A 27723-nucleotide genomic window follows, 5' to 3' on the forward strand; every position below is an offset into this window, starting at 1 on the left:
GCAGAAACGGCACTATGTAACTTGTGGAGAGTAAGAGCCATCCCCTTCCCCTTGATATTAGGAGTGCTGTAAAAGTTCATTGCAACCTGCACCTGTGTCGGGGGAGCTCCCAGCATGCACCACGGCCATGTGTGTGTTTACATTCACACAACCCAGACTGTGTAAATACAACACACCAATCAACATCATGTGACACTTAACACAGATAAACCCACAGCTTACACACTACAGTCTGCTGTGGAGCTTCATTAACACAGTTTTTCCAACACAAGCCTTGGCTCCATCACAAAGTCACAGCAAATAAACACAGGACGATGAGTTCAGGGGCTGCTGGGTTTTAATTGAGTTCCTCACAGACACACAGCAGGTGTTTATTACAGAGAACATGGAAAATAAAAACAATCCCATCACAGTGGAGTCATTTACTGAGTTCTGCTTTGTAACGAACACAGACCACATTTTTAAAAACCACTGAAACTCGGGTTTATTTCTCCATTTCATTTCTCTTTCTTCAGACAGTTCACATTTAACCTCCACCACTTTAATTACAGCAACACAATCCTGATATTTATCATTTCACTTTCAATAAAAAGAAAAAGAAACATGTTTAGGCTCTGCTTCATTTTAGTTTTCCTCATGAAATTGTGTTTGATGTGGATTTACCTTTTCTTCTTTTTTTTTAAATTCTGTGCAGGTACCATTTTGAAAATGTGGAGGAACCAAACTCACGACTCAAACTGTCCACGTCTCAAACCCAACTGTGATCCGAAGGAAGTTACTCCCACTTTCTGAACCCCCTGTAATCCTCCAGTGGAGACGAAAGCACAGAGACGGGCCGTGTTTCAGGAATCAGAGCAGTGCCCAGTGGAGGTGAATGGAACCAGACGTCCTCCTCTAAACGCCCCTCACAGGAAGTGAGGAAAGTATACGATGGTAAAGATACGCTGACGGTGGACGCGTGTTGGACGCATCAAGACGCCTGGTTCCATTCACTTCCACTGGAAAGAAGAAAGTGACCAAGTTTCTCTACAATCAGCCACTGCACACCACCACCCTCTCCATCTCAGTGCTCACAGCGAGGACCACAGGAGGCCTTAGGAAAATGGGCGGAGCTCCCCTTTAGAGGTTTATTGTAGATTATGCGACGTAGATGTTACGCTAGAACATCTGTTTAAATAAAGCAGCAACATCTAGAGTTCTTATTGATTCATGTCTCACGCCTCTCTCTTTAGACTCATGTTTTTTTGCGTTCAGAGAAACAGCGTCCGAACGTCTAACAGTGGTTCTATAAACACAAGACTTCATAATGAAGACCCACTCACTGTAAAAGCCCCTAAAGCCTGGACTGACACCGTCTGATGCAATCTCTTAAAAAAAAAAAAGTGGCAAATAAACAAGACTTCACACTGAAAAATATAAAAATTAATAATTATTAAAAAAAAGAAATAAAAGGCGATGGACTGGACGCGTGAGAGGTGTTAATAAAAATGAGAAATGTCCGATATGGGTTTCCAAAGAATGGGCTCATTAATTAATTACGCGTCATTCTCTAAAATTAAACAAACGTCAAATTACATTAATAACATTTCCATAAAATAATACTTAATCCACTCAAAAATAAAAAAAGGCATGTGTAAAAGAACAAGGCTGGAAACCTGTGTAAAACAGGACCCCACCCCCCACTCCTCCAGTGCAGCTCGACCAATCAGAATCAAAGTCAAAATCAAAACAAGACTAACGTTAAAGCTCAGAGATGACCCTGACGTTCTGAGTAAAACAGCGCCTCCCACTGGGAGAAAAGAATCATCACATTCACAACTTCTGAAGTTGACAGAAAAAAAAGCCACGTTCAGAGGTTAGCTTCATGCTAATGCTAATGCTGTTAACATCATTCCGAGCTCCGCCCACAAAGGTCCTGCAGCTGGTGTCAGGGTGCGTCTGAACCTGGAAACTCAGTGGGGGTTCAGCTCCTTGGATTGAAAATGTCACGTCCTACAGGTTTCTTTTCCTAAATGAAAATAAGCGACGTGTCCACTACAGAGAACAGGAAAACGTACCGCACACTCACTGCGTGGGAGGTGTGGGGGGTTCAAACTGACACATCCGTGCCACTAGGGGTCAGTATAATGTGATGAAGAAATGGAGAAAAATGTTTAACTGGAGCAGATGACATGTTACAGTATGTAAATTAGCATACCAGTGCCCCGCCCCCTCTAGATTACCCCTTGCCACGGCACCTCCCAGTTTTTTTAAACACTTCATTCGGGAGGCTGACGCTAGGGGGCGCAGTTACACCTCAAAGCGGATTAAAGCGAACATTTAACTGATTTAAGGTCAGTGGAGAATTACTGTAATATGTTAATGGTGTTCTCTGTAGAGGAGAAAGAATCAGGAACACATTAAACGAGGCCTTTGTGTAAATAAAGAATAAACTATAGGTCGTTCCTGGATGAGTCTCAAACGAACTCAGGTTTAGGATCAATCTGCCTCTCAAAACACAGCAGTGTGTTCTCAGTGGAGGTGGTGTTCACTTATTTTCACTCAGAAGATCGCCGCGTGCACGTGAGCGTATTAACAGTGAATCTGATCCCAGTCCAACACCGCATCTCGAACGCCATTTTCACCAGTGCCTCGTGAAGCTTTGTGAAAGACTGCCTTTGTGAGCGGAGCTCGAATACTTCTAAATTAAAATGAGTTCAATAAAGTTACTTCACAAACACACACACACACTTTCATAGCGACTAAATGAGAGAGTCCTTACTAAAGCAGAGCAGAGGCTTCCCTTCAATAAAGTGACACTTTAAAGCACAGACTTTGGCCTCGACCCGAGACTCAGGAAGAACAGCTGCCGCACTTCAGACCGAGGCTCACACCTTGAGAAAACAAGCTGCAGAAAAGCAGCCGAAGTGTAGGAGCCTCTGCTTCGTTATTGCACTGTTATATTGCTGCTGTTGCACTACATTTTGAAAAGGTCTGATACCGGGGTCTGAACAGCACCAAACTTGAGAAGATCCATCGCCTGTACGTGCTGGAGATACCAGGCAGTGACGATGTGTTATTACTGTCAGTGGAAACCTACTGTAAACCTACAGAGCTGCAGTGTATACCTTTAATCTCAGAGCTAGCACTGTCTAATACAGCACTGTAGGGGGCTTCACACCCACGCAGGGATCTCCGGGTCTGAGCTGGATTTCTCTTCGACAGCACCAATGAAAGTTAAAGGTGCATTAGTCAATTTCATTACATCCTCAGATGCAGCTTTACTTTAACAAAGATTTGAGACGATCACCTCTAGTGGCCAAGTAGGTGAACTACAGAAAGAGTTTTCAGAAGCGCTCGATGCACTTGTGTTGATGCGGTCCCTAAAATAACTTTAAAATCATGCCAATTTGTTAGAAAACCTTTAAATGATTTCCTTTCAGTGTGATGTCACCGAGCGTATGTGTTAGCTCTAGCACGTGTCATAATTGATGTTTAACTCATTTTATGATCATAAATCAGAGCACCTCACCTAATACAGAAATCCAGCTCAGACCACAACAGCTAACTCCATGTGGGCTAAACTCTCGCTACAAAATGATCACATGACTTCAAGCAGCTCTTCTATTGGATGATTCTCTGTTTGGAAAACTGTAACTACCTAAAAAAAATTAAAATTAAAAGCCCCACCAGAATCCCTCACACTGCAGCACAAAGCAGTTAGCAGCTAGCAGTTAGCACTAGTTAGCGCTAGCCTGCGCACAACAGCAGCGAAATGAAAACAGCAGGTTCGTCCGCCCTCGAGCACTCGTACAATTACGAATAAAAATATCTAAAACACTTAATTTAAAATGAAAGAGTCCATTGCTTAATCGGAGTGGTGCAGCTAACGCTAAAGCTAATCATTCTGAGCTACAGGTTTCTCCACAGTGTTGTGTGTGTTTCTGTACAAGTGTGTGTGTAGTGTTTGAGTGTATGTGGCGTGTGTGAGTGTTTATGTAGTGTGTGTGTGTGTGTGTGTGTGTGTGTGTGTGTGGAGAGAAAGACAGCTCTTATTCAGGTCTCTTGAGCACTGCACTGTATTTGAGAGGGACTCCATCACTCTTCAGCTGAACGTTCAGGAGAGAAAACAGGGAGATCTCCTGAAAAATAAATACAAATAAATAAATCTGTCAGTAAGCTGTAGCACACAAATGGGGTGGGGGGTGGGGGGGTTAGGGCTGTAATATAAATGTTTATTTTTTAATGAGAATTTCAGTCACACTGACCCCAAACCAGTTGAGAGAATAAGGTCAATATCAGAGCCTTCAGTGCAGGGAAACTGTAAAACTTTCATTTATTTACATCATACACTGCTCAAAAAATAAAGGGAACAGTTAAACAACACACTGTAACTAAGTCAATCACACTTCTGTGAAATCAGCCAGTCCAGTTAGGGGCAGCACTGATCGTGTATCAGTTTCACTGCGGTTGTGTAAATGGAACAGACAACAGATAGAAATGAGAGGCACTTAGGAAAACAACCCCCATCAAGGAGTGGTTCTGCAGGTGGTGACCACACACCATTTCTCTGTTCTCATTTTTCTGGCTGATGTTTTGGTCACTTTTGCATTCTCTGAGTGCTCTCACCCCTAGAGGGAGCATGAGGTGGTGTCTACAACCCACAGAAGTGGCTCAGATTGTGCTGACAGACACAGCAAACGCACAGCACACATGGATGAGCTGCACTGTGTCCAGAACATGGAGGAGACCAGGAGACAGGCCAGTACACCAGGAGACGTGGAGGGGGGGGTCATAGGAGGGCAACAACCCAGCAGCAGGACCGCTACCTCCTTTGTGTAAGGAGAAACTGCACCGCAGTCCTGCAAAATAACCTCCAATATCCATGTTTCCGCGCAGGCCGTCAGAAACAGACTCCATGAGGGTGGTGCGACGTCCACTAGAGGGGCTTGAGCTCACAGCCCAATATGGTGTTCTCTGGCAAATGCCTATTGCCCTGCACAAAGACTGGCAGATCAGTCCCTGGCGCCCTGTGCTCTTCACGGATGAGAGCAGGTTCACACTGAGCACATATGACAGAATCTGGAGACGCTGTGGAGAACGTTCTGCTGCCTGCAACATCCTCCAGCACTGAGCGGTTTGGCAGTGGGTCAGTAACGGTGTGGGGAGGCATTTCTTTGGAGGGACGCACAGTTCTCCATCTGCTAGCCAGAGGTACCCTAATGTCCGCTGCCTCATCAGGAGCATGCCCAGGCGTTGTCGGGAGGTCATGCGGCACGTGGAGGCCACACACGACTGAGCCTCACTTGTCCACTGGAATGTTCCATTCATTGAGATCTAGGATGTGCTATTTTTTTGAGCAGAGTTTATTAATTCCCTTGTTTTACAGAGTCTTGTGACATAGTGGTTTCATTAGGAGGTGAGTGTTGAGCTCAGGTACAACACGGATTAAATCTGTGAATGCTGTGAACGTTCAGCTCGTGTTTCTCCTTGTGCCCCGTTAAATTCATACGTTTATCTTTATTTGTTAAAGATGAATATAAAGCAGTGTCTGAGCTGTGAGTTCTCATTTAAAGCTTGTGTCTGAATCTTTTACACAGCGTATTTACAGACTGTAATTCAGATATCAACAAACCAGTGTCTTTGTGACCAACTCGATGTTTAACAAATAAGCGTCAATCGATTTTCAAACTTTAATCAACTACAGAGACTTACACTTGAACGACACGTGATGTTAAAACAGACAACTGAGCTGTGACCGGGAGCAGTTTATGATCTGAATTGTAGCTGAGTTTAAAGGAGAGAGTCTGGTTGAAGCAGTAGAAGCTCCATGGTGCACGCTCACAAGCTCTTTAAAGGCATTAAAGCTGCCTCTGAAACGGCTCAAGGTCGCTGCCCACTGACGGTGTGGAGCTTGAGAGCGCACTTCCGGGGCTTGGGATGAATTTGTGGAGCTTCTACTGCAACCAGACCCGACGACCTGTTCTTCACTGTCAATGTGTGAGAGAGTGTGTGTGTGTGTGTAGACAGATACTTGATTGATCCCAAAGGAAATTTAGTGTGTGTCTCTGTGTGTGTGTGTGTGTGTGTGTCTAGTAAAAGCCATGTGTGGGTCCATCTGTGGTGAAATGATGTGCACCTGTTTGACGGGGTCCTGGTCCGGGTCACTCGGTGTCCAGATGAGGGTCATCTCGGGTCGTTTACCCACCTTGCGGGACTGGAAAGTCTGGAGACCCTCTATAGCCTGTAACACACACACATTATACAATACAAGCCAGTCTCATATTAAAGTGTTCAGAGCAGATCGGTGTCTAATTATTAACTGACGTGTGGTTTGACTTCACATTAAACACAGTAAGGATCTGAGCTCAGTGCGGACTCTCAGCGAGGGCGGTTCTGAGTGAAGAACAACGTCACGCTCAACACCAACAGTGACCTGTTATCATTTTCCTTTCGAGTGAAAGCACCACACATCACCTCGGTGCAGGCTGAAGGTTAATCCGTTGTTTAAATGATTTAATTGTTTTGTAACGTCAGCGTGTGTGTGGTGTATATTTATATTTACTTACGTTACAATAGATTCTCTTCTGGACTCCGTAGCGAAGCACCAACACATCGAAAGATTTATCCAACATCCCCATCACCATCGCCTCGGAGTCTAGAGGACCACACTCCTACACACACACACACACACACCAGAACCTGTTAGCAATGTAAAACATCAGAGTTCCAGATTCAGTTTATCCTCTAAAACACACTGAAGTAAAATATTAGGTGCAATCAAGTGTGTGTGTGAGAGAGAGAGAGAGAGAGAGAGTGTGTGTGTGTGTGTGAGTGAGAGAGAGAGAGAGAGTGAGTGTGAGAAAGTGTGTGTGCGAGAGTGAGTGAGTGAGTGTGTGTGTGTACCCTGACAAAGATGCTGAAGAAAAGCTCTGCACTCATTTCCTGAACTCTCTTGGAAGCCATTTTCTTGTCGTTACAGTGAGACGCTTGTTTTTGAATGTCCTCTTCACTCAGACGCAGCCGGGGTCCACACTCTGAAACACACACACACACACACACACTCCTGAGTGTGAGCGCACAAAGGTAACCCCCTGATATACTCAAAGAAGACAGTATGGACATTTGACCACACTGATACCCTCTATAAAGCAGAGTGGGGTTTGATCGAGTTGACAAGTGTGTGTGTGTGTGTCTGACTCACTGATGGAGGCGGCCAGCAGCCGGTGGACGAGGACGTCTGCGTAGCGGCGGATGGGAGAAGTGAAGTGTGTATACAGGGGAACATTCAGAGCGTAGTGACTGAACAACTTCTCATCCTGAAGAACCCCTGAGCAGAAATACAGCGCCATCTACAACACACACAGACACACACACACCATTTCTCACCCACTCTCGACTTGAGCAATAATCCATCTCTGAATCACAATTCTATTTTTCCAATGCCTTTTAAAACTTCACATGCTCCCCCCTCCCCTCCCTGTTCACACACACCTTGTCCTGAGGGTCTCTATCTATTACTATATCCTTCTCAATACCTCAGTCTCACACTGTCCCTCCCCACCCGTCTCTATCTGCCTATGGATCTGTGCTGCTGGAGCTCAGTACAGATGCAGTAACTATACTGTGCCTGGAGATGGCAACTGTGACGCCCTTCTTTTACTCGTAAAAATGATAATTACTATTAAGGTTATTGTAACCCATTATTAGGATAACACCCCTGTACAGGTAAAGCAGGTAAAGAGGTAATGTGTGGTACACACCTGCATGGGTTTGGAGCACAGGTGAGTGAGCACCTCCTTCCTGGCCGCGCTGTACTCGTCATTTCCAAACGTCTCGTTCAGACTCCGCTGTGTTTACAATCACAACCAACAGCTTTATTCACAAACAGGAAGCAGTAAACAATTAAAGTTCAGTTTCTTAAAGAAACGTCTGTGTCCTGCTTTGGTCCAAACCCCACGAGCCCCACAGCAGTGTTCTCCCCCTGTGTAAACAGCTCTGTTCAGAACGCCCGCTTTCAGCACCTGTTCCTTTAAATGATAATGAGCCGCTCGCTGTTCACCCCGACCCCGAGCGCACAGCAGTGAGGAGCGAGGAGCAGAAGCTCTGGTTTTTAGCCGTTTTCACTCTGTTCTCTTTCTTCTCCGTTTTTCTCCGCTGCTCTTATTTCTCCGCGCTCGTTGTGTCTGTTTCGCTGAGTTTAACCTCGTCTTTGTGCTCTCACATAAACGCGGGTCCAGCGCTGTGATTGGACAGACTCAGACGTTTTCAGACGTAGGCAACACATTCACACATCATGAACATGCACAGAACAAGGGATTTTGTCCCCTTTAAATGTCAGGTTACTATTAAAAAGCACATGTCTACCTATAAATGAAGGCGTGTCAAAAGTGAAGAGTTTATTGGGTGCTGCATTGGTCCTGAGCTCCATCAGGAAAAAGACTGATGGGTTTATTCTGTTCTCGGGGCAATACTGTGTCCAAAAGTCCGTGTGAGCGTGGGTTTGGACCAGTTACAGATGGGGATTTTGATGTTAGTGATTGTGAGTGTAGTGTATTTATACTCCATTTTTAGGTTAATTTTTTTCAAAAATAATTGTCAAATTTAACACTGCAAGAGTTACTACTAAATCGAGAGCAGAGGAACACTTGAATGATAAACACACATGACACAAAGCACGTGTACACCTGATCTATACGTACGTGAAGACTTCCAGCTGATGCCAAGTCGATGTCGAGTCCCAGCTGATCACACAGCTCCTGGAGAACCTCCATCATCCGGCTCTGAGGAGGAGGGTGGCGCCTGAGCAGAGCTTCCCGAGGAAACTTCCGGTAAATCTGATGAGCCACCGCCATGTTCGCTAGCAGCATGAACTCCTCCACCAACCTACAACCAAAACAAAAACACACCACCATCATCTCCTCCTCCTCCTCCTCCAGCCTCCAACCAAACACACCACCTTCATCACCTCCACCTCCTCCACCAGCCTCCAACCAAAACACCATCAACACCACCACAACAGCTTCAAAGAACTCTAAGTGTGGCCAATTTGAGTGACAACACATCAGTTCAGATTTGTGTACTGTATGAAGTTTGATTTAAAGAATGTAGGAGGTCTTTCTTTGGGTCAGTGCTGCAGCATGTTGCCTTCATCCAAAATTTCTATCAAGATCAGTACACAATCTCTTTGGGAACCAATAAAGCGATGGCTTGTCTATATCCTTGATGGTAACTATAATAAAAGTTCGTCAGTCACGCTAAAAACACAACGATGAATTGTACTTTTTAAACTAAATTCATACGATCTACAATTAACATTGGCCCAAATCACAGACACATTTTTAATGAGCTGCAAGAACGATGTAATTAGGAATGGGTCTGAAGTCAGGAGACGGAGCAGGGTGTCCTAATGGGGACTGTTGGGCGATTAACGGGATGGAAGTGGTTTGTATAACGAGGTGGATAACACCACTGTCCTCCACACTGCAGGAACAGGTTTCATCCCCTGCTCAGGCAGGAACACAACGGTACAGCAGTAAGAGTCCTCGGGCAAGACTCCCAATGCTGCATTAGCCTTGAATCTGCAGCCTGATTCAAACTGTAATTCTGGATATGGGCCTGGGCCAAATGCCGTGAAGGTAGATGTAGTGTGTGGCTGTTTTACTCACTTGTTGCTGTCTCTGTACTGATAGACATAACAGCCCTGAGGCATCCCGGAGTCAGAGTCCAGGCTAAACGCCAGCTTCATCTGGGGAAAAATAACATCGAGTTACTATCAATTAATTACACACACTCCACAAAACCTCACAGAGAGACTCTCCAATCTGCCGCCCACCAGGGTTCCTAATGGAGATTTACACACATTTCACAAGAGGACAATAATGATCAAAGTGCTTCACTGTGACAGCTTCGTTAGAAACTCTCAAACACGAGCAAACACGGCAGAGACAGAGCAGTTCCACCATTAATACTCATCAGGATTAGCAGAGTAATCCATCACTGGGACCCTCATTTAGAGGCTAACGCTTCTGTCGTACTGATCTTTATCGAACGCCCTCTCCAACACACACTGTTTTCATAAGCAGGTAAAGGATGGGCATTCTGTAATGGAGGGATGTGTTTAGTCAAAGTAATTCATTCTTAACACAAACAGACCCCACATTGGAACGCAGCTTTGATGAAACAGCCACTGACGGGGTGTTCATGAACGAACTGATACTGGCTCCGACTCGGTGTTAAATTAAACCCCTCAGAAAGCCTTTTTAAGGATACACGACGGACTGGTTCCCTGTTCGATGTGTTCCTCTCCCATGCCCAATGGGGGCAGCCGTGGCCTGGTGGTGAGGAACTGGTCCTGTGTAAGTGGACGGTTGCTGGTTGGATCCCCAGAACCGGCAGGTCCTGACTGAAGTGCCCTAGAGCAAGGCACCTAACCCCCAACTGCTCCCCAGGTGCCGTGACAAGGGCCGCCCACCGCTCACAGCCCCCTAGTGTTCACTAGTGTGTAAATGTGTGTTTCACAGCACGGGCTGGGTTTCACTAAACGGATTATGGAGAACATATGGCCAATAAAGTTATTCTAATTCTATTCCCTGGTGGTCTCCGGACCCACCGTGTGGTGTTTTAACAAGGTTCAAACCTGCGATTACTTCATCCTGATTCTAGTGCTACACTCCTCCTAATCGCCCCATGGAACAGGACTGAACTGTTCCTTCTGAGGCTGCTCCATGACTCGGGGAATGGTGGAGGCAGTTGGGCTTCGACGGCTGGATTATAGGTAGCTAGGTGAAATCTCAAATTTCGTATTTCCCTGTTTCACAGCGACTTTCCTCATTGCCTCGTCTGAGTCGCCTGACTCTCCTTCATTCGGCTGAAAGCTGAAACGTTCTCAAACTGTTGAGAAGTTGCTTTTGGTTTTGTGACTAAGTTCAACGCCACTGTGTCCATTTTCTAAAACGGACACCCAGCCGTTCAGATGAAACAAGGGTTCTCCAGGACCAAGGCGCCACCTGAAAGACCTACAAGTGCAAACATGTGCAACAACTCAGAGTGACAATAAACAAACAGCAGTGAGGGGAGGGGTGGAGCACGTCTGCACTCATCTTCATTTGGCTCGTGTTAAAGGAACTAAGGTATTATTTGGGGTTTTTTTGCTCTTGTGTTAACCCCCTGATGTCATTAATTTGTACAGCACTGTACTGAAATCAGTGGGAAGGAAGATGGCTGGGGTGTTTGTTTTCCTACCCTTGCCAAAACTTACAGAGTGCAGTTTCTGCAGTGCTGAGCCCAGAGCAGCGATGACAGAGGCTCTATTCTCTTTATAAGAAGTCAGTGAGGCATCACAATGATGCTATAGCTGTGATTTTATGTAAAACTGTTGCATAGTGTTCCTTTAAATGGATGTAAAATGTGTGTTTGCTTTAGTCCTGGTTCACAGCGATAACAGTATGATCACTCCCCAAGCAGGAGTGCCGTGTTCAGTGTGAGTGAGAGAGAGTGTGTACCTGGTCCAGTCTGAGTGCTCCGGTACTGAAGCGCTGGTTGCGGAGGTGTTTTGCGATGCTGTGCAGGTGGAGAACAGCCTGGTGGATGCTCTGTATGGAGTGCTCTGGGGAACAGGGCGGGAGTTCGTCAGCGCTAAAGACTTTATCAGGAGCTTCGATCAGACTCTGAGCGTGATCATAACTCAGCTTCACACACGAGCGGATCACCGTACGACCAAACCACTCGCTCAGGATCTGGGAAACACACACGACGTAGATTTAGTTTAACAGCACCAAAGGCCGTTCATTTACTCAGAAAAGTCCCTGTGCTTTACCTTTCCCTGTGGAGACAGTTTCCAGATGACAGAGAAGGTCAGGCGGTCAGTCTGAGGATTTAAACTGCACAGCTCCTCACACAGGAGACGAGGCAGCATTGGGATAACCTACAACACACACACACACACACCAAAATGTTTTGTATTTGAACCATAAGATTCAACTGTAGATGGGTGCAACTCAAATTCCACAATAAAATACACACTGCTGTTTTCGCTCCATGATCCGATGCATGGAAAAAGAACGGGATTTTAATTTCCCTTTTACTTTTTGATGCAGAGGTCAAAGAGAACACAAACAGTACGTTCAATCAGAACCAGAGCACCAGACATTTTCATAGTAAAATAAAAATATGGGGACATGGTGCTAACATAAGTTCTCTCTAAAAGCTTTAAGTTCCCAGTGTTTCAGCGCTGACCTGCTGCTCTCAGCGCCGCAGAACCACCCCCTGTAGGGAGGGACTGTGACTCCAGTGGCTGCTGATTGGCTAAACAAAGGTGACGACCAATGAGAAGTGCGTTCTCTGTTTAGGCGCCGTGGGCGTCTCCGTCTCAAACCATCGTCATAGAAGTGAGACCTCAAATATACGGAACTCTGTAGAAGGCTGCCACTCGTTAACGCGGGTCAAAAAAAAAAACAGCTCTAAATGGTTTTTAAAATAAAATCTTGTATTCGCAGCTCAAATCAATACCCCCTGATTCCAAAATATGAATATTACCATGTGTACTGTGACATCTATAGTAGACAGGGACAGAACATAGCCCTAATACACATGACCGTTAAACACAAACTGACAAGAACAACAAGCAGGTCAAACTGGAGGACGTATTCGACAAGGACATCTGTCTCCTTTCCATCTCATGAATTAATTCATTTAATTAACGAACGAATGAATGAGCGAGTCGCACTGTGTCGCTGAACCACGGTTGGTCAAACGAGTGAGTCCTCGGTGGAGCACCATTTTAAAGATCTTTTGAAGCCGCTCTCTGTTCACCCCGACCCCGAGTGCACAGCAGTGTTCTCCCCCTGTGTAAACAGCCCCTGTTCAGAACGCCCGCTTTCAGCACCTGTTCCTTTAAATGATAATGAGCCGCTCGCTGTTCACCCCGACCCCGAGCGCACAGCAGTGAGGAGCGAGGAGCAGAAGCTCTGGTTTTTAGCCGTTTTCACTCTGTTCTCTTTCTTCTCCGTTTTTACTCAGTGCTCTTATTTCTCCGCGCTCGTTGTGTCTGTTTTGCTGAGTTTAACCTCGTCTTTGTGCTCTCACATAAACACGGGTCCAGCGCTGTGATTGGACAGACTCAGACGAGGGGGCGGAGCCATTCTAAAGCCTCTGCACCCGACATCAGAAGCGGAGCAGAATCAGAACGACTCGTTTTATCCTGTGTTTCTGACTCAGGCAGCACACAGAGAACTGACTGGGGTCTTGTTTCACAGTGTGTGCGTTGGTGGACTCCAGAGACACACGTTAATGTGAACATGCACCAAACAAGTGCGTTTTTTCATATTACAGCCCATTTAAATATCAAGAGCGAAGAATTACTGCCGAGTAAATCAATGATCTCAGCGAGGGCTTTTATTTTGTATATAAACGTGAGCTCTCGATGTTCCCCGGCGCTGGTGATGAATCAACAGCGAGTTTCTATGTTTAGAGCGAGCGGAGTGGGGGCAGATTTATGAGCTGCACACAGATGAGACAGCAATAATAGGATGAGGTTGCAAAACAGGCCCGGAATGTGTTTACGTGACTCGGGCAGCGCCGAGAACAGGCCGAGACAGAACCTCCGCCCGGAACAAACGGAGGAAAAATAATTACAGAAAGACAGCAGAACAATGCGTGACGTGGCGCCGCTAAAACCCCCTCCGTGAGACAGCATTCAGCGTGAGGAATGACTGGAAGCAGCGGTGAGACTTCTCCACCTCACACAGCTTTACTGCGGCTTCTTCATCATCATCTTCATCTTTCTGCCAGTAACAAGCTCCAGATCAATGACTGTCTTTCAGCTCTTCTCACTCAGGGAAGGTTTTCCAACAAACTGCCACTGCGTCAGGAGGAAAACATTCAGGCCTCGAGCTAAATCAGAGGTTTCATTCATTACCTACATCTCAGAGCTCAGAGGTCTCTTCAGCGCAGAGCTGGAAAACACTCAGGCAGCACTGGGGAAGAGTCACAGCTTTCCTTACTGCTGCATCGATAGGAAACAAAAAACTCAGGACGAAAAGTGAATGAAAAACATCTAAAATACGTTCAGGCTCCTCAGCATCTTAAAAGAACTCTCCGTTCCGCCTTAAAACTGGAGCAATAGCATTCTAGCATTAACAATAACGTAACTGCGGCACCAAGCCACATCCAAGAGTGACATAGTGATGTTTCTGAAGTGCAGAGCCTGTTCGGCAGTGACACTACTACAACGTTTCTAAATTTAGGGTAAAAACACAAGCTAGTGTTGCTTTAAGGAGGAATGGAAAACTGAAATAGAAAACTGATGAACACATCGGCCGCGCAGAGGAGCGCAGGCTGGGCTTTAAAAACTGAATCTGAAACCGATCGCATATGAACTCTGTAAAAAGCCCAGGGAACTACGCTAATTTCACACCAGATGGGATAAACGCGTCACACCCCACACAGGGACATGCAGCACATGACGCGCCACTGTATTAATTAAGTGTAGCCTTTCATTTCAGCTTGGTTTGGGGCGACTTTCACGCATACAGCGCCCAGCCATTCAGCAGTTTCTTTGCAGAAACATTACAGAACTCATGTCTCCTGCTGAACGTAGACTCAAACAGATGAGTTTTAAACTGTAGCAGCATTTCGAGAATTCCAACCCTGACCTTGTATAAGACCAACAGCCTGAAGTGGGGGCAACACAGGGCCGTATTAGTGGACCTTTTCTCAAATTAAACACTTAAATAAGGGCTCTATTCACAGGGGTTCACACAGACATTGGGGGCTGGCAGGATTAAATCAGGGTAATGTTCGGGACAAATGTTAACATCTGCGTTCCTCCAGACTGCGCTTGAGAAAGCACTTATTCACACAACACAGTTTAGTAATACATTCATTTACACAAAGAGCACAGAATCAGTTTTAAGGTGGATTTAAGGTGGATTACCTTCTGAACCAGATACACACTGGTAGCTCTTCTGCTGGCGACAAAATCCAAATCATTGCCTTCCTTCAGGAAGAAACTCACGTCCGCGATGTGAACGCCGACTTCAAAGTTTCCTTTAAGACAGAAACATAAAAAGATTCAGAGCTTTGATTCTCAACAGTGAAACACCTCTGACACAGATTTAGTGAAAGACAAAGCACTGACCGTCTGAGAGCTGTTTGCAGGATAAAGCGTCGTCCAAATCTCGGGCAGTGGCCGGGTCAATTGTGAAAATACACTCCTCTCTGCAAAACACAACACAGAAAACAAAAGATGTTATCTTTAAATGAAAAGACGTGGCTTCACAGTGGAGCAGCAGGTGGTGTCTCTGTCACAGCTTCAGAGTCCTGGATGTTGTGGGTTAGTGTCCCGCTTCAGGTGACCGTCTGTGAGGAGTGTGGTGTGTTCTCCCTGTGTCTGCGTGGGTTTCCTCCGGGTGACCGTCTGTGAGGAGTGTGGTGTGTTCTCCCTGTGTCTGCGTGGGTTTCCTCCGGGTGACCGTCTGTGAGGAGTGTGGTGTGTTCTCCCTGTGTCTGCGTGGGTTTCCTCCGGGTGACCGTCTGTGAGGAGTGTGGTGTGTTCTCCCTGTGTCTGCGTGGGTTTCCTCCGGGTGACCGTCTGTGAGGAGTGTGGTGTGTTCTCCCTGTGTCTGCGTGGGTTTCCTCCGGGTGACCGTCTGTGAGGAGTGTGGTGTGTTCTCCCTGTGTCTGCGTGGGTTTCCTCCGGGTGACTGTCTGTGAGGAGTGTGGTGTGTTCTCCCTGTGTCTGCGTGGGTTTCCTCCGGGTGACCGTCTGTGAGGAGTGTGGTGTGTTCTCCCTGTGTCTGCGTGGGTTTCCTCCGGGTGACCGTCTGTGAGGAGTGTGGTGTGTTCTCCCTGTGTCTGCGTGGGTTTCCTCCGGGTGACCGTCTGTGAGGAGTGTGGTGTGTTCTCCCTGTGTCTGCGTGGGTTTCCTCCGGGTGACCGTCTGTGAGGAGTGTGGTGTGTTCTCCCTGTGTCTGCGTGGGTTTCCTCCGGGTGACCGTCTGTGAGGAGTGTGGTGTGTTCTCCCTGTGTCTGCGTGGGTTTCCTCCGGGTGACTGTCTGTGAGGAGTGTGGTGTGTTCTCCCTGTGTCTGCGTGGGTTTCCTCCGGGTGACCGTCTGTGAGGAGTGTGGTGTGTTCTCCCTGTGTCTGCGTGGGTTTCCTCCGGGTGACCGTCTGTGAGGAGTGTGGTGTGTTCTCCCTGTGTCTGCGTGGGTTTCCTCCGGGTGACTGTCTGTGAGGAGTGTGGTGTGTTCTCCCTGTGTCTGCGTGGGTTTCCTCCGGGTGACTGTCTGTGAGGAGTGTGGTGTGTTCTCCCTGTGTCTGCGTGGGTTTCCTCCGGGTGACTGTCTGTGAGGAGTGTGGTGTGTTCTCTCTGTGTCTGCGTGGGTTTCCTCCGGGTGACTGTCTGTGAGGAGTGTGGTGTGTTCTCTCTGTGTCAAGAGACTCAAAAGTGTCCGTGTGTGCGAGTGTGTGTCGTCCTGTGAAGGCGCCCCCTTCAGGGTGTGTTCCTGCCATGCTCCCAATGATTCCGGGTAGGCTCCGGATCCACCGCCACCCTGAACTGGATAAGGACTACAGATAATGAATGAATGAATGAATGAATGAAGAGACAACATTTAAAGGAGTAATCCACCATTTTCTCCACTCCTCTTTAATCAACGCCTTTACCACATTGTGCTTATAAAACAAAACTGTAGGGTTTCAGTGAAGAGACAGTTTTACTGTTAACTGAGAGACGACGTTCACCTCAGGTCTCTTCTCTGGGTGAACTCCTCTGGTGGGATGCTCCAGGGCAGGTTCTGAGGGAGACAGGCCAAGGCTTCACCTGAAAACTCTGAGAAATCCACATCGTATTCAATCAGGATCCCCTCCGTCTCTGGCTCAATTTCACCTGCTTGGCCCAAAGATTTAGCAAGACGTCTGGAGAGAGAGAGATCATCTCTTTTCATCAATGTACAAAATACAGACCATTCCTATGATGTTATTATCACTTGCAGAAACAATGTAATCACCAACAGTAAATGAAAGCTGTTCAGTTTGTGAGCTGTAAACATATGTCACCGTGTTTATCGAAAACAGATTGACTTTTCCAGGGTCTTGTGCAGGTAATTACTCGTTTAAAACTGCCTGGGCTAACAAGCAAGGTGTTGGGTGTAGATTTAAAAAAAGGGATTTAAGTTGTCTCCATGTCTTAAGCCCAAAAGACAAGTCTGTTAAATTAAGTAAAGAGTCATTGGACATTCCCTCTGGACTACGTTGAGTGTTTCAGAAAGCATTTAGCCACATCGTATTAGTCTAAAGTTCAATTTTCCCCCCATTTTAAACTCACTGTGCTGGGTTGATTGATTCATACCAAACCAAATTCATACCAGGACAGGGCTGAGGACCGCCTGATCACCCGAGTCTAGGGCTCTAGGCAGAGACTGTCCAGCAGAAGAGCAGCTCAGGGACTTTCCTACAGGACTCTCCTGAACACTAGTTAATCATGAACCCCTGTTCTGTCACCGCAGCCCGTTCCCTCCGTGTGTCTGAGCTGTGATCGGTGCTCGTACCCCTCAGCGAAGGTGCTGTCCGCAGGCCAGTGTGTTATCCCGCAGATGAAGAGTGTGTTGGTGTAATCCCCGGGGCGAGAGGGAAAGTCTGCGGGACAGTCGATCAGCGGCACGTTCACCCTCGGGACGCGGTGGTCCACAGGAGCAAACATCGCGAAGGTCTTGTCTGGGAGGAACTTTATGAAACCTGAGGCTGCTCTCGAGTGCTTCTCCTCCACGATGTAAACAACCTGGAACAAGACACACACGGTGACACAAGGTTAACAACTCAAGTCCTCCTCGTGTTCCCTCAGAGCAGCTGCACATGAGCCTAAGATCACCATGATCACTCAATGCCAGTAGTGAGCTAGAGCAGCACTTCCAAATCACGCATCAGGGTGCCGCTGGACCCCGGCTGAGAAAGGCAGGGCTAGAGGAGTGTGTAAAGCCCAGAGGATTCTCTGGAGTGATGGACGGAGCCCAAGTGTCAGCCCCTGACCTCACTGATGTTTACACAGAAAAACGCCACCAAATCTTTACAGGAAATGTTAAAACACCTCGTATAACCCCTTTCAGAAGAGCAGAGGCTGTTACTGCTGTAAAGAGAGGAACACACTCCAGCGCAGAGGAAACATCAGGGCAGTAGGTCACTGACTTGAAAACAGAACAAGAGAGTCCCTTTTAAATGAAGTATGTGGGACATAAACATACCGAGGCCCTCCACCACCACAGACAGGAACTCCCACCAGACTTAACGGTGCTCATAAACCAAAACACAAGACGTTCCAGGTTTAAGTCCCGCAGCTCAATGTTTGACTTGTGCGCTGAATTTAAGGGCTAGGATTTCCTCAGAATCAAATAAACAGAGCGTGTACCTTCCCGGTTTTCTGGACAGTCTTCTCCGAGGCAGATCCAGGAGTGCTGCAGGGTTTAGGGTGTTCACCTTGTTTTGGAGTGGCAGGAGCTGAAATACATGGTGGAGGAGAGAACAAAGACATGTCAGAGCTGGGTTCATGTAGAGAACAGATCTGGTTGCACAAGGCTTTACTGAGTGATGTAACAACAGCTTAATATATATATAAACAATACTATTAATTTTTTCTGCCACCTTAAAACTACAGCTTCAAAACCACTGTGATGCTCCACTGTGTTTTAATAGAGAACAGAGCCTCTGTTGTTGCTACTCTGGGCTCAGCACTTCAGAAACTGCACTATGTAACTTTTGGAGGAGGGTAGGACCACCACTCCCCGTTAATTTCAGTACAGCGCTGTAAAGGGAACTACACTAGGGGAAACTAGGGAGGCTTAAAAACGCTGCAGCTGCAATGTGCAAAATTTAAGGTGGAATTGAAATACTGAACGTACATTAGGCTCGTAAGAAGGCAGACTGACTTATGAACTTACACGAGAACCTGAATAACGCTTAGTCAGCATTAAACGTGTAGAGACCAGGTCTCTCTGGGCTTTCACTGGACTTTAAATTGTAAATAAAAACCTAAAGACCGCACTCATCTGAGCATGTAACAATGATTCTTTAAGGCAGACTGAGAGAATGGCTCATTCATTCCATCAACACAATCATGTCTTTCAGGGCTGTCCTTAACTCTCCGCACCCCTCGTCACTGCAGCAGTGGAATCTCCTGCGCTTTTGTGCTCCACAGTGTTTAATGATTTAATCTTTAGATATCGGGGGAGGAAGGTCTGAACAGATACACATTCACAGAAATCAGGTACAAACACTATTTGTTTGATATCTCCATGGAAACATGAGGAATCTGATTAGTGACTGCGTTTCTCATTGCGGGGGCAGCAAGCTCACGGCATTTCTGTTATTACTACAGTTATTATTATGGTTTTGATCATTTTTATATGTGAAATACCTCATAGAACTGACTCCTAACTCACTCACTCTCATTCATGGTTAGAAAAAGGACCACTAGGGGTGCCATTTCTCACATTCTCACTCATTTAGTGACAGTTCCAGAGGGCTTAGCCTCAATGACAACGTGCCGTTAATGTGTTTTTTTGTGCACAGTACGACTGAACTCAGAGCTATGCTTTTATATATGTCTTAAAACCTTTAAAAAAACAAAAAAAAATAAAAACAACAACAACGACAGTAAATTCTTCTAAAATTTAATCATAGTGATGTGAAGTTGGTTGCGACAGGAGCTGTTACTATTTCAAAAAAATGCAGCGAGAGATTAAGTTTTTTTGTGTGTCAAGAAAATAAGTACTGTGTTAGGGTTCAGATCTACATTTAAAAATCAATAAATAATAATTCAGCTGGAGCAGATAAGCTCCTCGTCTCCATGCAGTGCAGCACTAAGTTCCACCCGTCCTCCACCTTTGGCTATTTACTCACCAGTGAGTGACTCAACATGCTGACGTCAGCGGAGCAATCCCAGAGTAAACACCAGGGCCTAATGTAGATCACACACAATGGACTTTACCTCACCGATGTTATTCTGGCTGCGGAGATGTTTCCCGGACCTTTAGACCCATGAGTCTGAAATGTACTGCACTCCATAAATCAGCTGAGTCTCACTGCAGCATACGTCACAAAACTGTGCTTAGGTCCATAAAATACAGTGAGGGAAAATCTGCCCTTAAGTTTCCCCTCAAACCTCCCTTAGAGAGAAGTGTCAAATCGTTTTAAGAGAAAACTTAATTCTCTTAAGTGTTGCATGAAGCTCCTTAACTCTCAGTTTTTGAAGCTGATCATGAACCTGGTCCGTCCTAAACCTAGTGAGCCGTCTACATAGAGAGAATTTTACGTTGTACTGTGCACGCTGCCAACGCGTAGGCTGTGCCAATTCTTTGACACCTTAAATACACTGCCTACTGAGATACCTTAATCTGTCTGAAATTTAAGGCAGCATCGAACAGTTCCTTAGCCTTGAAGGCAATCCCATGATGCACTGAAAACACAACTCCAATCTATTCTTCTCCGAGGAAATATAATTAGAACTGTGATAAAAACCTGAAGACTACAATCCACCGCGCTGAACCGATGAGGCACCGCTATCCGCTGAGGAAAGTAAACACCGTTGCATGCAGTGGGCAGGAACAAGCCGTGACAAGCGTCTCAATAATCTGCCTCACGAGGACAGAGAAACAGCAGCCTACAGACTTACCGAGCAATTAGTAAGAGACAAATTTGACCAATGAAATCACTAGTGAGCCAGACGATGACCTCGGATCCTCCACACAGTGCCACCAAGTGCACCCTGCAGTTCACAGCACCTCATGACAAAACGAACGTCCATTTGTGTTCGTTTCTCACGTAATCTCATCTCCACAAAGTTGTTATTTTGAGATCATTTAATACATGGAAAATGCATTGACCAAACAGTTGAAGAATAATCTTTGCCAGTTCCATTACTGCCCCGAGACTGCTGTTAATGAATGACCTCACACAGCAGTGGAAATATTTATTGACCATAAAATAAATAATAAAGCCCTTCATTTATTGAAGACCGGTGCATTTTTCTGTACAGTGTCTGTAATAAACATTGAACGACACTTGCTGATTAGGAAATTCTCTTCCTAATTCGCTTCTTAAAAGCAACTCCAAGTAGAAGAGAGCTTCAGTAGCTGCTACTCCAGGCTCAGCACTACAGAAACTGCACTATGCAAAGTCGGAAAAGGGATAGGAACTCACCCTCACTCCCTCCCCCTCCCCTCTGAGCTCAGGACAGTGCTGTTAACGTGAATTACACTCTGAACTGCAGGGGGAGCCCAGGAGTAAAAATAAATCTTACCTAGGATTGTTTTAAGATGCAGAACATTTAATGTTGCTTCATGTGAACAATGTATTCCATCTTTCTGATGCCTTACCTGCAGCGTGCAGACTGACCGACTCCATCTTCCCGATCAGCTCTTCGTCCTCGCTGTACTGAGCCTCCACGATAACGTCTGGAGCGCAGGACTTTCCTGAGGACCCCTGGCGTGCTGGAGTTTTTCTTGAAGGAGTCTGTTCACAGCCCTCTCCGTTCACCACCTATATAAAATACAACACACAGTACCAGTCAAAACTTGTCACATTCTCATTAGTCGTTGGTGAAGAGCGCTGTTCATCTTATCTTTTACTTTCTATACACACATCCCCCAGATGTTCCTCAACTCTCAAACCACATTCAGCCCTCCAACGTTCTGCAGACGTGTTACTGTGTGCAACTCGTGTCAAACAGCTATTTAAAAGGGTCCAATAATTACAAAAGATTATTCATAGTTGTGTCTGTTCTTGTAGCAAATCCAAAGCTGTATTTCCTGGTGTTTGGCCCCGAATTGGACGTGTTCTTGTTTAAAAATCAGAGCTTAGACAGAACACAATGAGCTTCATCAGTCTTGGTTCATTTCTGACAGTCACTCTATTCATTACCTGTACTCCATTTCTTGAAACATCTACAACACACTGGGCACTTCCCTTATAGAGCAGCACACACCTGCCGTTCGTACCGTTTTGAATTACTGTCAAGGTAGCGTTTTGGAGTCTTTACTAAAGGGGAACAGGAAGAACAGCCCACACACACCCAACGCCTTCTGTGAAGTGAAAAGAACCAGAGAGAAACAAGGCACACAGTGTAAACAGCCCCTGTTCAGAACGCCCGCTTTCAGCACCTGTTCCTTTAAATGATAATGAGCCGCTCGCTGTTCACCCCGACCCCGAGCGCACAGCAGTGAGGAGCGAGGAGCAGAAGCTCTGGTTTTTAGCCGTTTTCACTCTGTTCTCTTTCTTCTCCGTTTTTACTCAGTGTTCTTATTTCTCCGCGCTCGTTGTGTCTGTTTTGTTGAGTTTAACCTCGTCTTCGCGCTCTCACATAAACACGGGTCCAGCACTGTGATTGGACAGACTCAGACGAGGGGGCAGGGCCATTCTAAAGTCTCTGCACTGGACGTCAGAAGCAGAGCAGAATCAGAACGGCTTGTGGAGCACACAGAAAACGGACAGGGGGGTTCTTGTTTCACTGTGTGTGGGTTGGTGGGACCCTCATGTTGAATTTAAACAACGCACCGAACAAGGGATCTTTTCATAACATGTGCCCTTTAACACGATGCTTCTCCAGTCCGGTGTTCATATGGAAGTCTTCAACGTTATCATCAGAAATCTGAATCATTACTTGGCTCCAATAAACCCATCATCATCACAACGCTCTCCAATATCATATCCCAGAGCGATTCAAACAGAGCTGGTGGAGGATATTTTGTCAAATCTCACCTTAAACGACTCTGAAGCGGAGTGTGTGGTGTTTGTGTGCCGCTGGGCTGGAAAGGGCTCAGTTTTCTTCTGTTTTAATTACGCGCCTGCCCTTCTGCTTATTGACAAAACCTCTCCCTGACACAACCTGCCTCTGAGCACCGCAGCTTTCACTCACATCTGAGCTCAGGGCAAAAAAAAACTCTCTCTCTAAAATAACCTCTTAAATAAACAGCAGGATCTCTTTGAATGTATTGATGACAAAGCAAAACATCACATACTCGTTAGAACCGCGGGAGGGAAGGAAAAGTTCAGCAGGTTTCTGTGAGGTTTGCTTCTTTAATCTAAGCACTGGAGGTATGTGGCTAGGCAGCTACAAACTAGCTAACAACAAATGGGAGCTTGTATTAGCATGATGCTAACCACTAAGTAAATCAGATTATTGGACAGGTTTCAGTCAGGTGTACAAACTGCATCGGACAGGATTAGTCAAATGTGTCGAGCGCTGCTGGTACACCAACGTCCTACTGCACATTTTACACTGAGTACGTTTCGTACTGTCCAGTCCATTGTCCACTCCGGGCCCTTGTCCTCTCCTGACCGCTGACTGTGTGTGGGGTGAATGTGCTCTGACTCAGAGCAGAGAGAACAAGACAGGCTTTCATGAGATTTTAATCATTTATTTTCCCCCAGTGTTGTTCAGTTGGATTTTTGTGGGCGGTGCTAAATTTCACTGACATCATAGAAGGTCTTCCGTAATACTTGATAAAGACCCTGCCTTCAGAGAATGGAGACCCTAAAACTACCTCTGTGATGGCCCCGCCCCCTCGTCTGAGTCTGTCCAATCACAGCACTGGACCTGTGTTTATGTGAGAGCACAAAGGCAAAGTTAAACGCAGCAAAACAGACACAATGAGCGCGGAGAAATAAGAGCACTGAGTAAAAACGGAGAAGAAAGAGAACAGAGTGAAAACGGCTAAAAACCAGAGCTTCTGCTCCTCGCTCCTCACTGCTGTGCGCTCGGGGTCGGGGTGAACAGCGAGCGGCTCATTATCATTTAAAGGAACAGGTGCTGAAAGCGGGCGTTCTGAACAGGGGCTGTTTACACAGGGGGAGAACACTGCTGTGGGGCTCGTGGGGTTTAGACCAAAGCAGGACACAGACGTTTCATTAAGAAACAGAACTGTGTTCCACTGCGGAGACGAGGGAGAGTACTTCCCTATTAATGTAGTGGTAATACACATCCCTATTGACCAGTACCTGATGTTTACTTTCTCCAAATCCAGCTGTAACCGTGGGCTCTGTAACCGTAATGCGTTCTTAATGAAGGACTATCCCTTTAAGCACTGTTTAAAGAGTGAGATGGACAAGTGTAAATGAAGCACAAGCTGGAACAGGACACCGACACTTTCCTGGATGTAATCGCTCACTGCATTACCTTTAGCCACGGGTGATTAAAGCGTGATTAGATTATATAAAGAAACGCATTATTTTCTTTTTCTCAGAAACTGCAGAGGTGCACCTCAGTGCCAGATTTTGACAGAGCTCATTTAAGCAGGGAAATTATCAGAGAGATAAACGATGAGCCTGAATCAACAGGCAGCACTAAACCAGGACCCGATCACACCACAACACTCTGATACAGCACTTTCACACACTGTAAGAAGTTAAACAAACAGTAGCCTGAAGTGGGCTGCACTGCTACGTGCTCGGGTTCAGTACAAAGTGGGCAATGTGACAAGACTGGTTTTCTATTGTGGTCAGTTGTTCTTTACATGATACTACATGCTTTTTTACCCCATAGGTCATTGCCTAAAGGTCAGTGAAGGGCGCTTAAGGCTGGAAGGCCACGGCGTGATCGACAGGAACAACAGGAAAAAGAGAGGGGCTACAAGAAAATAAAAAGCACAGCGTCCTGCATCAATATCCACAGCTGAGACGCCCTATCAGCAAGGCACTAATCTCCCCCCCCCCCCCATCTCCTCCCGGGTCTCTGGGGATGGCTGTCTGTGTGTTTAATTACCCTAAAGCACTAGGGTGTGTGTGTGTGTGTGTTGCCCTGTGAAGGACTGGCGCCCCCTCCAGGGTGTGTTCCTGCCTTGCACCCAATGATTCCAGGTAGGCTCTGGACCCACCGCGACCCTGAACTGGATAAGGGTTACAGATAATGAATGAATGACATTGTGTTTAGTATAGATTCATTAAACCCGCAGGGCTGTGGCACCTGTCACCCCTAGGGCATCAAATTATTGAGACGTGTTGCCTTCAAATGCTACATTAACGATTGTTAAAAAAACACCAACTTAATAAAATTCACTAGAGATAAAAAAGAAATAAAGGTCTCAGTCCGTCTCTCTCTCTGCTCACGGCAAAAAGGCATCTGTCATTTTTTTTAACAACAGAGAGACTAAACATTCAAAAAGCATGAACCGAGATGAGGATGTTGCTCTATTCCTGCTCCACAGGGGGGTAACACTGACTTATTTTTGCTGATCACTTAAGGTGGAAATGTCTCTGAACTCTGGAGACGGCTAACTGCATTAGCGACAGTGCTACAAAACTAAACACCTCGAGTTCTAATTCAAACAGTGAATAAACACAGACAAGTTACCCTTCAGCCACCGTTTTCCACCTGAAACACAACATTCCACCTTAAAAGACGCGGAGCTTCAGAACGTAAACAAACTACATTTCCCCACAATCGCAGGCGTCCTCCAACTACAGCGACAGGTGTTTGGCTTTTTCTCCAAACCCACCTCAGTTCTGTTAATAATGTACTTCATTATCTCTGATGACCGTCCTCTGAAGTAAACAGTACTGATATTTACTGTTTAATGCCGCGGTTTGTGTTGTCACTTACTGAAATTCAGTATTTCATTGCTAACACTAAACAAACCAACACTAAACTTGACCTCTGTGGAGTTTGTGGAATAAATACCTTCCACTGCTCAGGAGGCAGCAGCTTCACCGCCACCACGTCTCCGTTCAGAGCTCGATTCCGGGCCTCAATCCCATCCAGGAAAATATCCGCTGATCCATCCTGAAAGAAAACATCCCGAAAACATCACAAGCTTCTTATCTTAACACAAGTGTAAAACACGGAATTTTATAAAAACAGCACTTACAAGGGACGAAATGAAGGCTTCGTGGTAGTTCTTAGGGTTGATTCTCAGCGCCCCCTGAGCACAAGGTAAACAACAAAGCAGTACGTGAATCACTAATAAACAGCACACAGATGAGTTTTCTTTAATTAAACATTATTCTTATTTAAAACAGTTCAGTTGTGTATTGTGGACACTTGGAAAACCCACTCGATCTGTGGATGTGAACATTAAAGTGGGAATCTGGAGCCAAAGTGATGTTAAGCATTCAAATATTTTTCTATGAGGTGCAACCCACACACGAGACGAGGACTAAATTTCCTTCTTGTCACTGAACGAACCAGTTTGTGCTCCATAGAGCGGGTCTCCCACATGGGGCCGGCCATTTATATTGGTCAAGTAAAATCACTTGTGTAAAATATTTACTCCATCCAGGCCACTAGGGGTCAGTAAGATGACAATGTTTCGTGGAATCACTGGAGTAAATGCCTGACTGTTCTTTAAATGAATGACTCCCAGTGACCTGAATGAGCTCTCCTCTCTTCAGTCCAGAAGAAACCTCTCTGAACGTCATGTAGTCTTCAAACACTCTCCTCCGTCCACCTCGGTTCCTCTGGTTCTTGTTGCCTGGTGTACCTGCACTCCGGACTAGAGAGAGAGGGAGAGATACATCAGCTCAACACACTCAGAAGAGAACAGTAACTGCAAGTTATTCTCCACCATCTGAACACATTTGATGGACAGCACTAAATAGATTATAATAGCTCAACACGCTTGGAGTAGGTCACTAATTGTTGATTCAAATATAGAATTTCAACATGAGCTGATGGAACAGAACAAACAATGTTCTCAGAGCAACACGCTCAGAGGAGAACACTAACCTCTGTTCATCAGACTCAACACGCTCAGAGGAGAACACTAACCTCTGTTCATCAGACTCAACACACTCAGAGGAGAACACTAACCTCTGTACATCAGACTCAACACGCTCAGAGGAGAACACTAACCTCTGTTCATCAGACTCAACACGCTCAGAGGAGAACACTAACCTCTGTTCATCAGACTCAACACGCTCAGAGGAGAACACTAACCTCTGTTCATCAGACTCAACACACTCAGAGGAGAACACTAACCTCTGTACATCAGACTCAACACGCTCAGAGGAGAACACTAACCTCTGTTCATCAGACTCAACACGCTCAGAGGAGAACACTAACCTCTGTTCATCAGACTCAACACGCTCAGAGGAGAACACTAACCTCTGTTCAGACTCAACACGCTCAGAGGAGAACACTAACCTCTGTTCATCAGACTCAACACGCTCAGAGGAGAACACTAACCTCTGTTTATCAGACTCAACACACTCAGAGGAGAACACTAACCTCTGTTCATCAGACTCAACACGCTCAGAGGAGAACACTAACCACTGTTCATCAGACTCAACACGCTCAGAGGAGAACACTAACCTCTGTTCATCAGACTCAACACGCTCAGAGGAGAACACTAACCTCTGTTCATCAGACTCAACACGCTCAGAGGAGAACACTAACCTCTGTTCATCAGACTCAACACGCTCAGAGGAGAACACTAACCTCTGTTCATCAGACTCAACACGCTCGGAGGAGAACACTAACCTCTGTTCATCAGACTCAACACGCTCAGAGGAGAACACTAACCTCTGTTCATCAGACTCAACACGCTCAGAGGAGAACACTAACCTCTGTTCATCAGACTCAACACGCTCAGAGGAGAACACTAACCTCTGTTCATCAGACTCAACACACTCAGAGGAGAACACTAACCTCTGTACATCAGACTCAACACGCTCAGAGGAGAACACTAACCTCTGTTCATCAGACTCAACACGCTCAGAGGAGAACACTAACCTCTGTTCATCAGACTCAACACGCTCA

At 46.0% G+C, this 27723-nt stretch overlaps 1 protein-coding gene across 2 annotated transcripts in view; it reads right to left on the bottom strand.

The window, feature by feature from the left end:
• Positions 1–327: 327 nt before the first annotated feature.
• dis3l2 (DIS3 like 3'-5' exoribonuclease 2) overlaps positions 328–27723 on the bottom strand; it is a 29670-nt gene continuing 2274 nt past the window's right edge. For both annotated transcript variants that reach the window (XM_066680978.1, XM_066680979.1), the window contains exons 4-22: positions 26334–26458; positions 25835–25888; positions 25648–25749; positions 21350–21512; positions 18385–18473; positions 17531–17760; positions 16725–16898; positions 15119–15198; positions 14915–15027; positions 11798–11905; positions 11484–11717; positions 9648–9727; positions 8682–8865; positions 7743–7829; positions 7184–7331; positions 6886–7016; positions 6549–6653; positions 6119–6223; positions 328–4121 (exon numbers count right to left, since the gene is read on the bottom strand). In XM_066680978.1, the coding sequence (XP_066537075.1) occupies positions 4032–4121; positions 6119–6223; positions 6549–6653; positions 6886–7016; positions 7184–7331; positions 7743–7829; positions 8682–8865; positions 9648–9727; positions 11484–11717; positions 11798–11905; positions 14915–15027; positions 15119–15198; positions 16725–16898; positions 17531–17760; positions 18385–18473; positions 21350–21512; positions 25648–25749; positions 25835–25888; positions 26334–26458 (2402 nt within the window). In that variant the 3' untranslated portion in view covers positions 328–4031. The remainder of the gene's footprint in view (positions 4122–6118; positions 6224–6548; positions 6654–6885; positions 7017–7183; positions 7332–7742; positions 7830–8681; positions 8866–9647; positions 9728–11483; positions 11718–11797; positions 11906–14914; positions 15028–15118; positions 15199–16724; positions 16899–17530; positions 17761–18384; positions 18474–21349; positions 21513–25647; positions 25750–25834; positions 25889–26333; positions 26459–27723) is intronic.

Source organism: Hoplias malabaricus, chromosome 9 (assembly GCF_029633855.1).
Source record: "Hoplias malabaricus isolate fHopMal1 chromosome 9, fHopMal1.hap1, whole genome shotgun sequence".
In the NCBI taxonomy this organism is placed as follows: domain Eukaryota; kingdom Metazoa; phylum Chordata; class Actinopteri; order Characiformes; family Erythrinidae; genus Hoplias; species Hoplias malabaricus.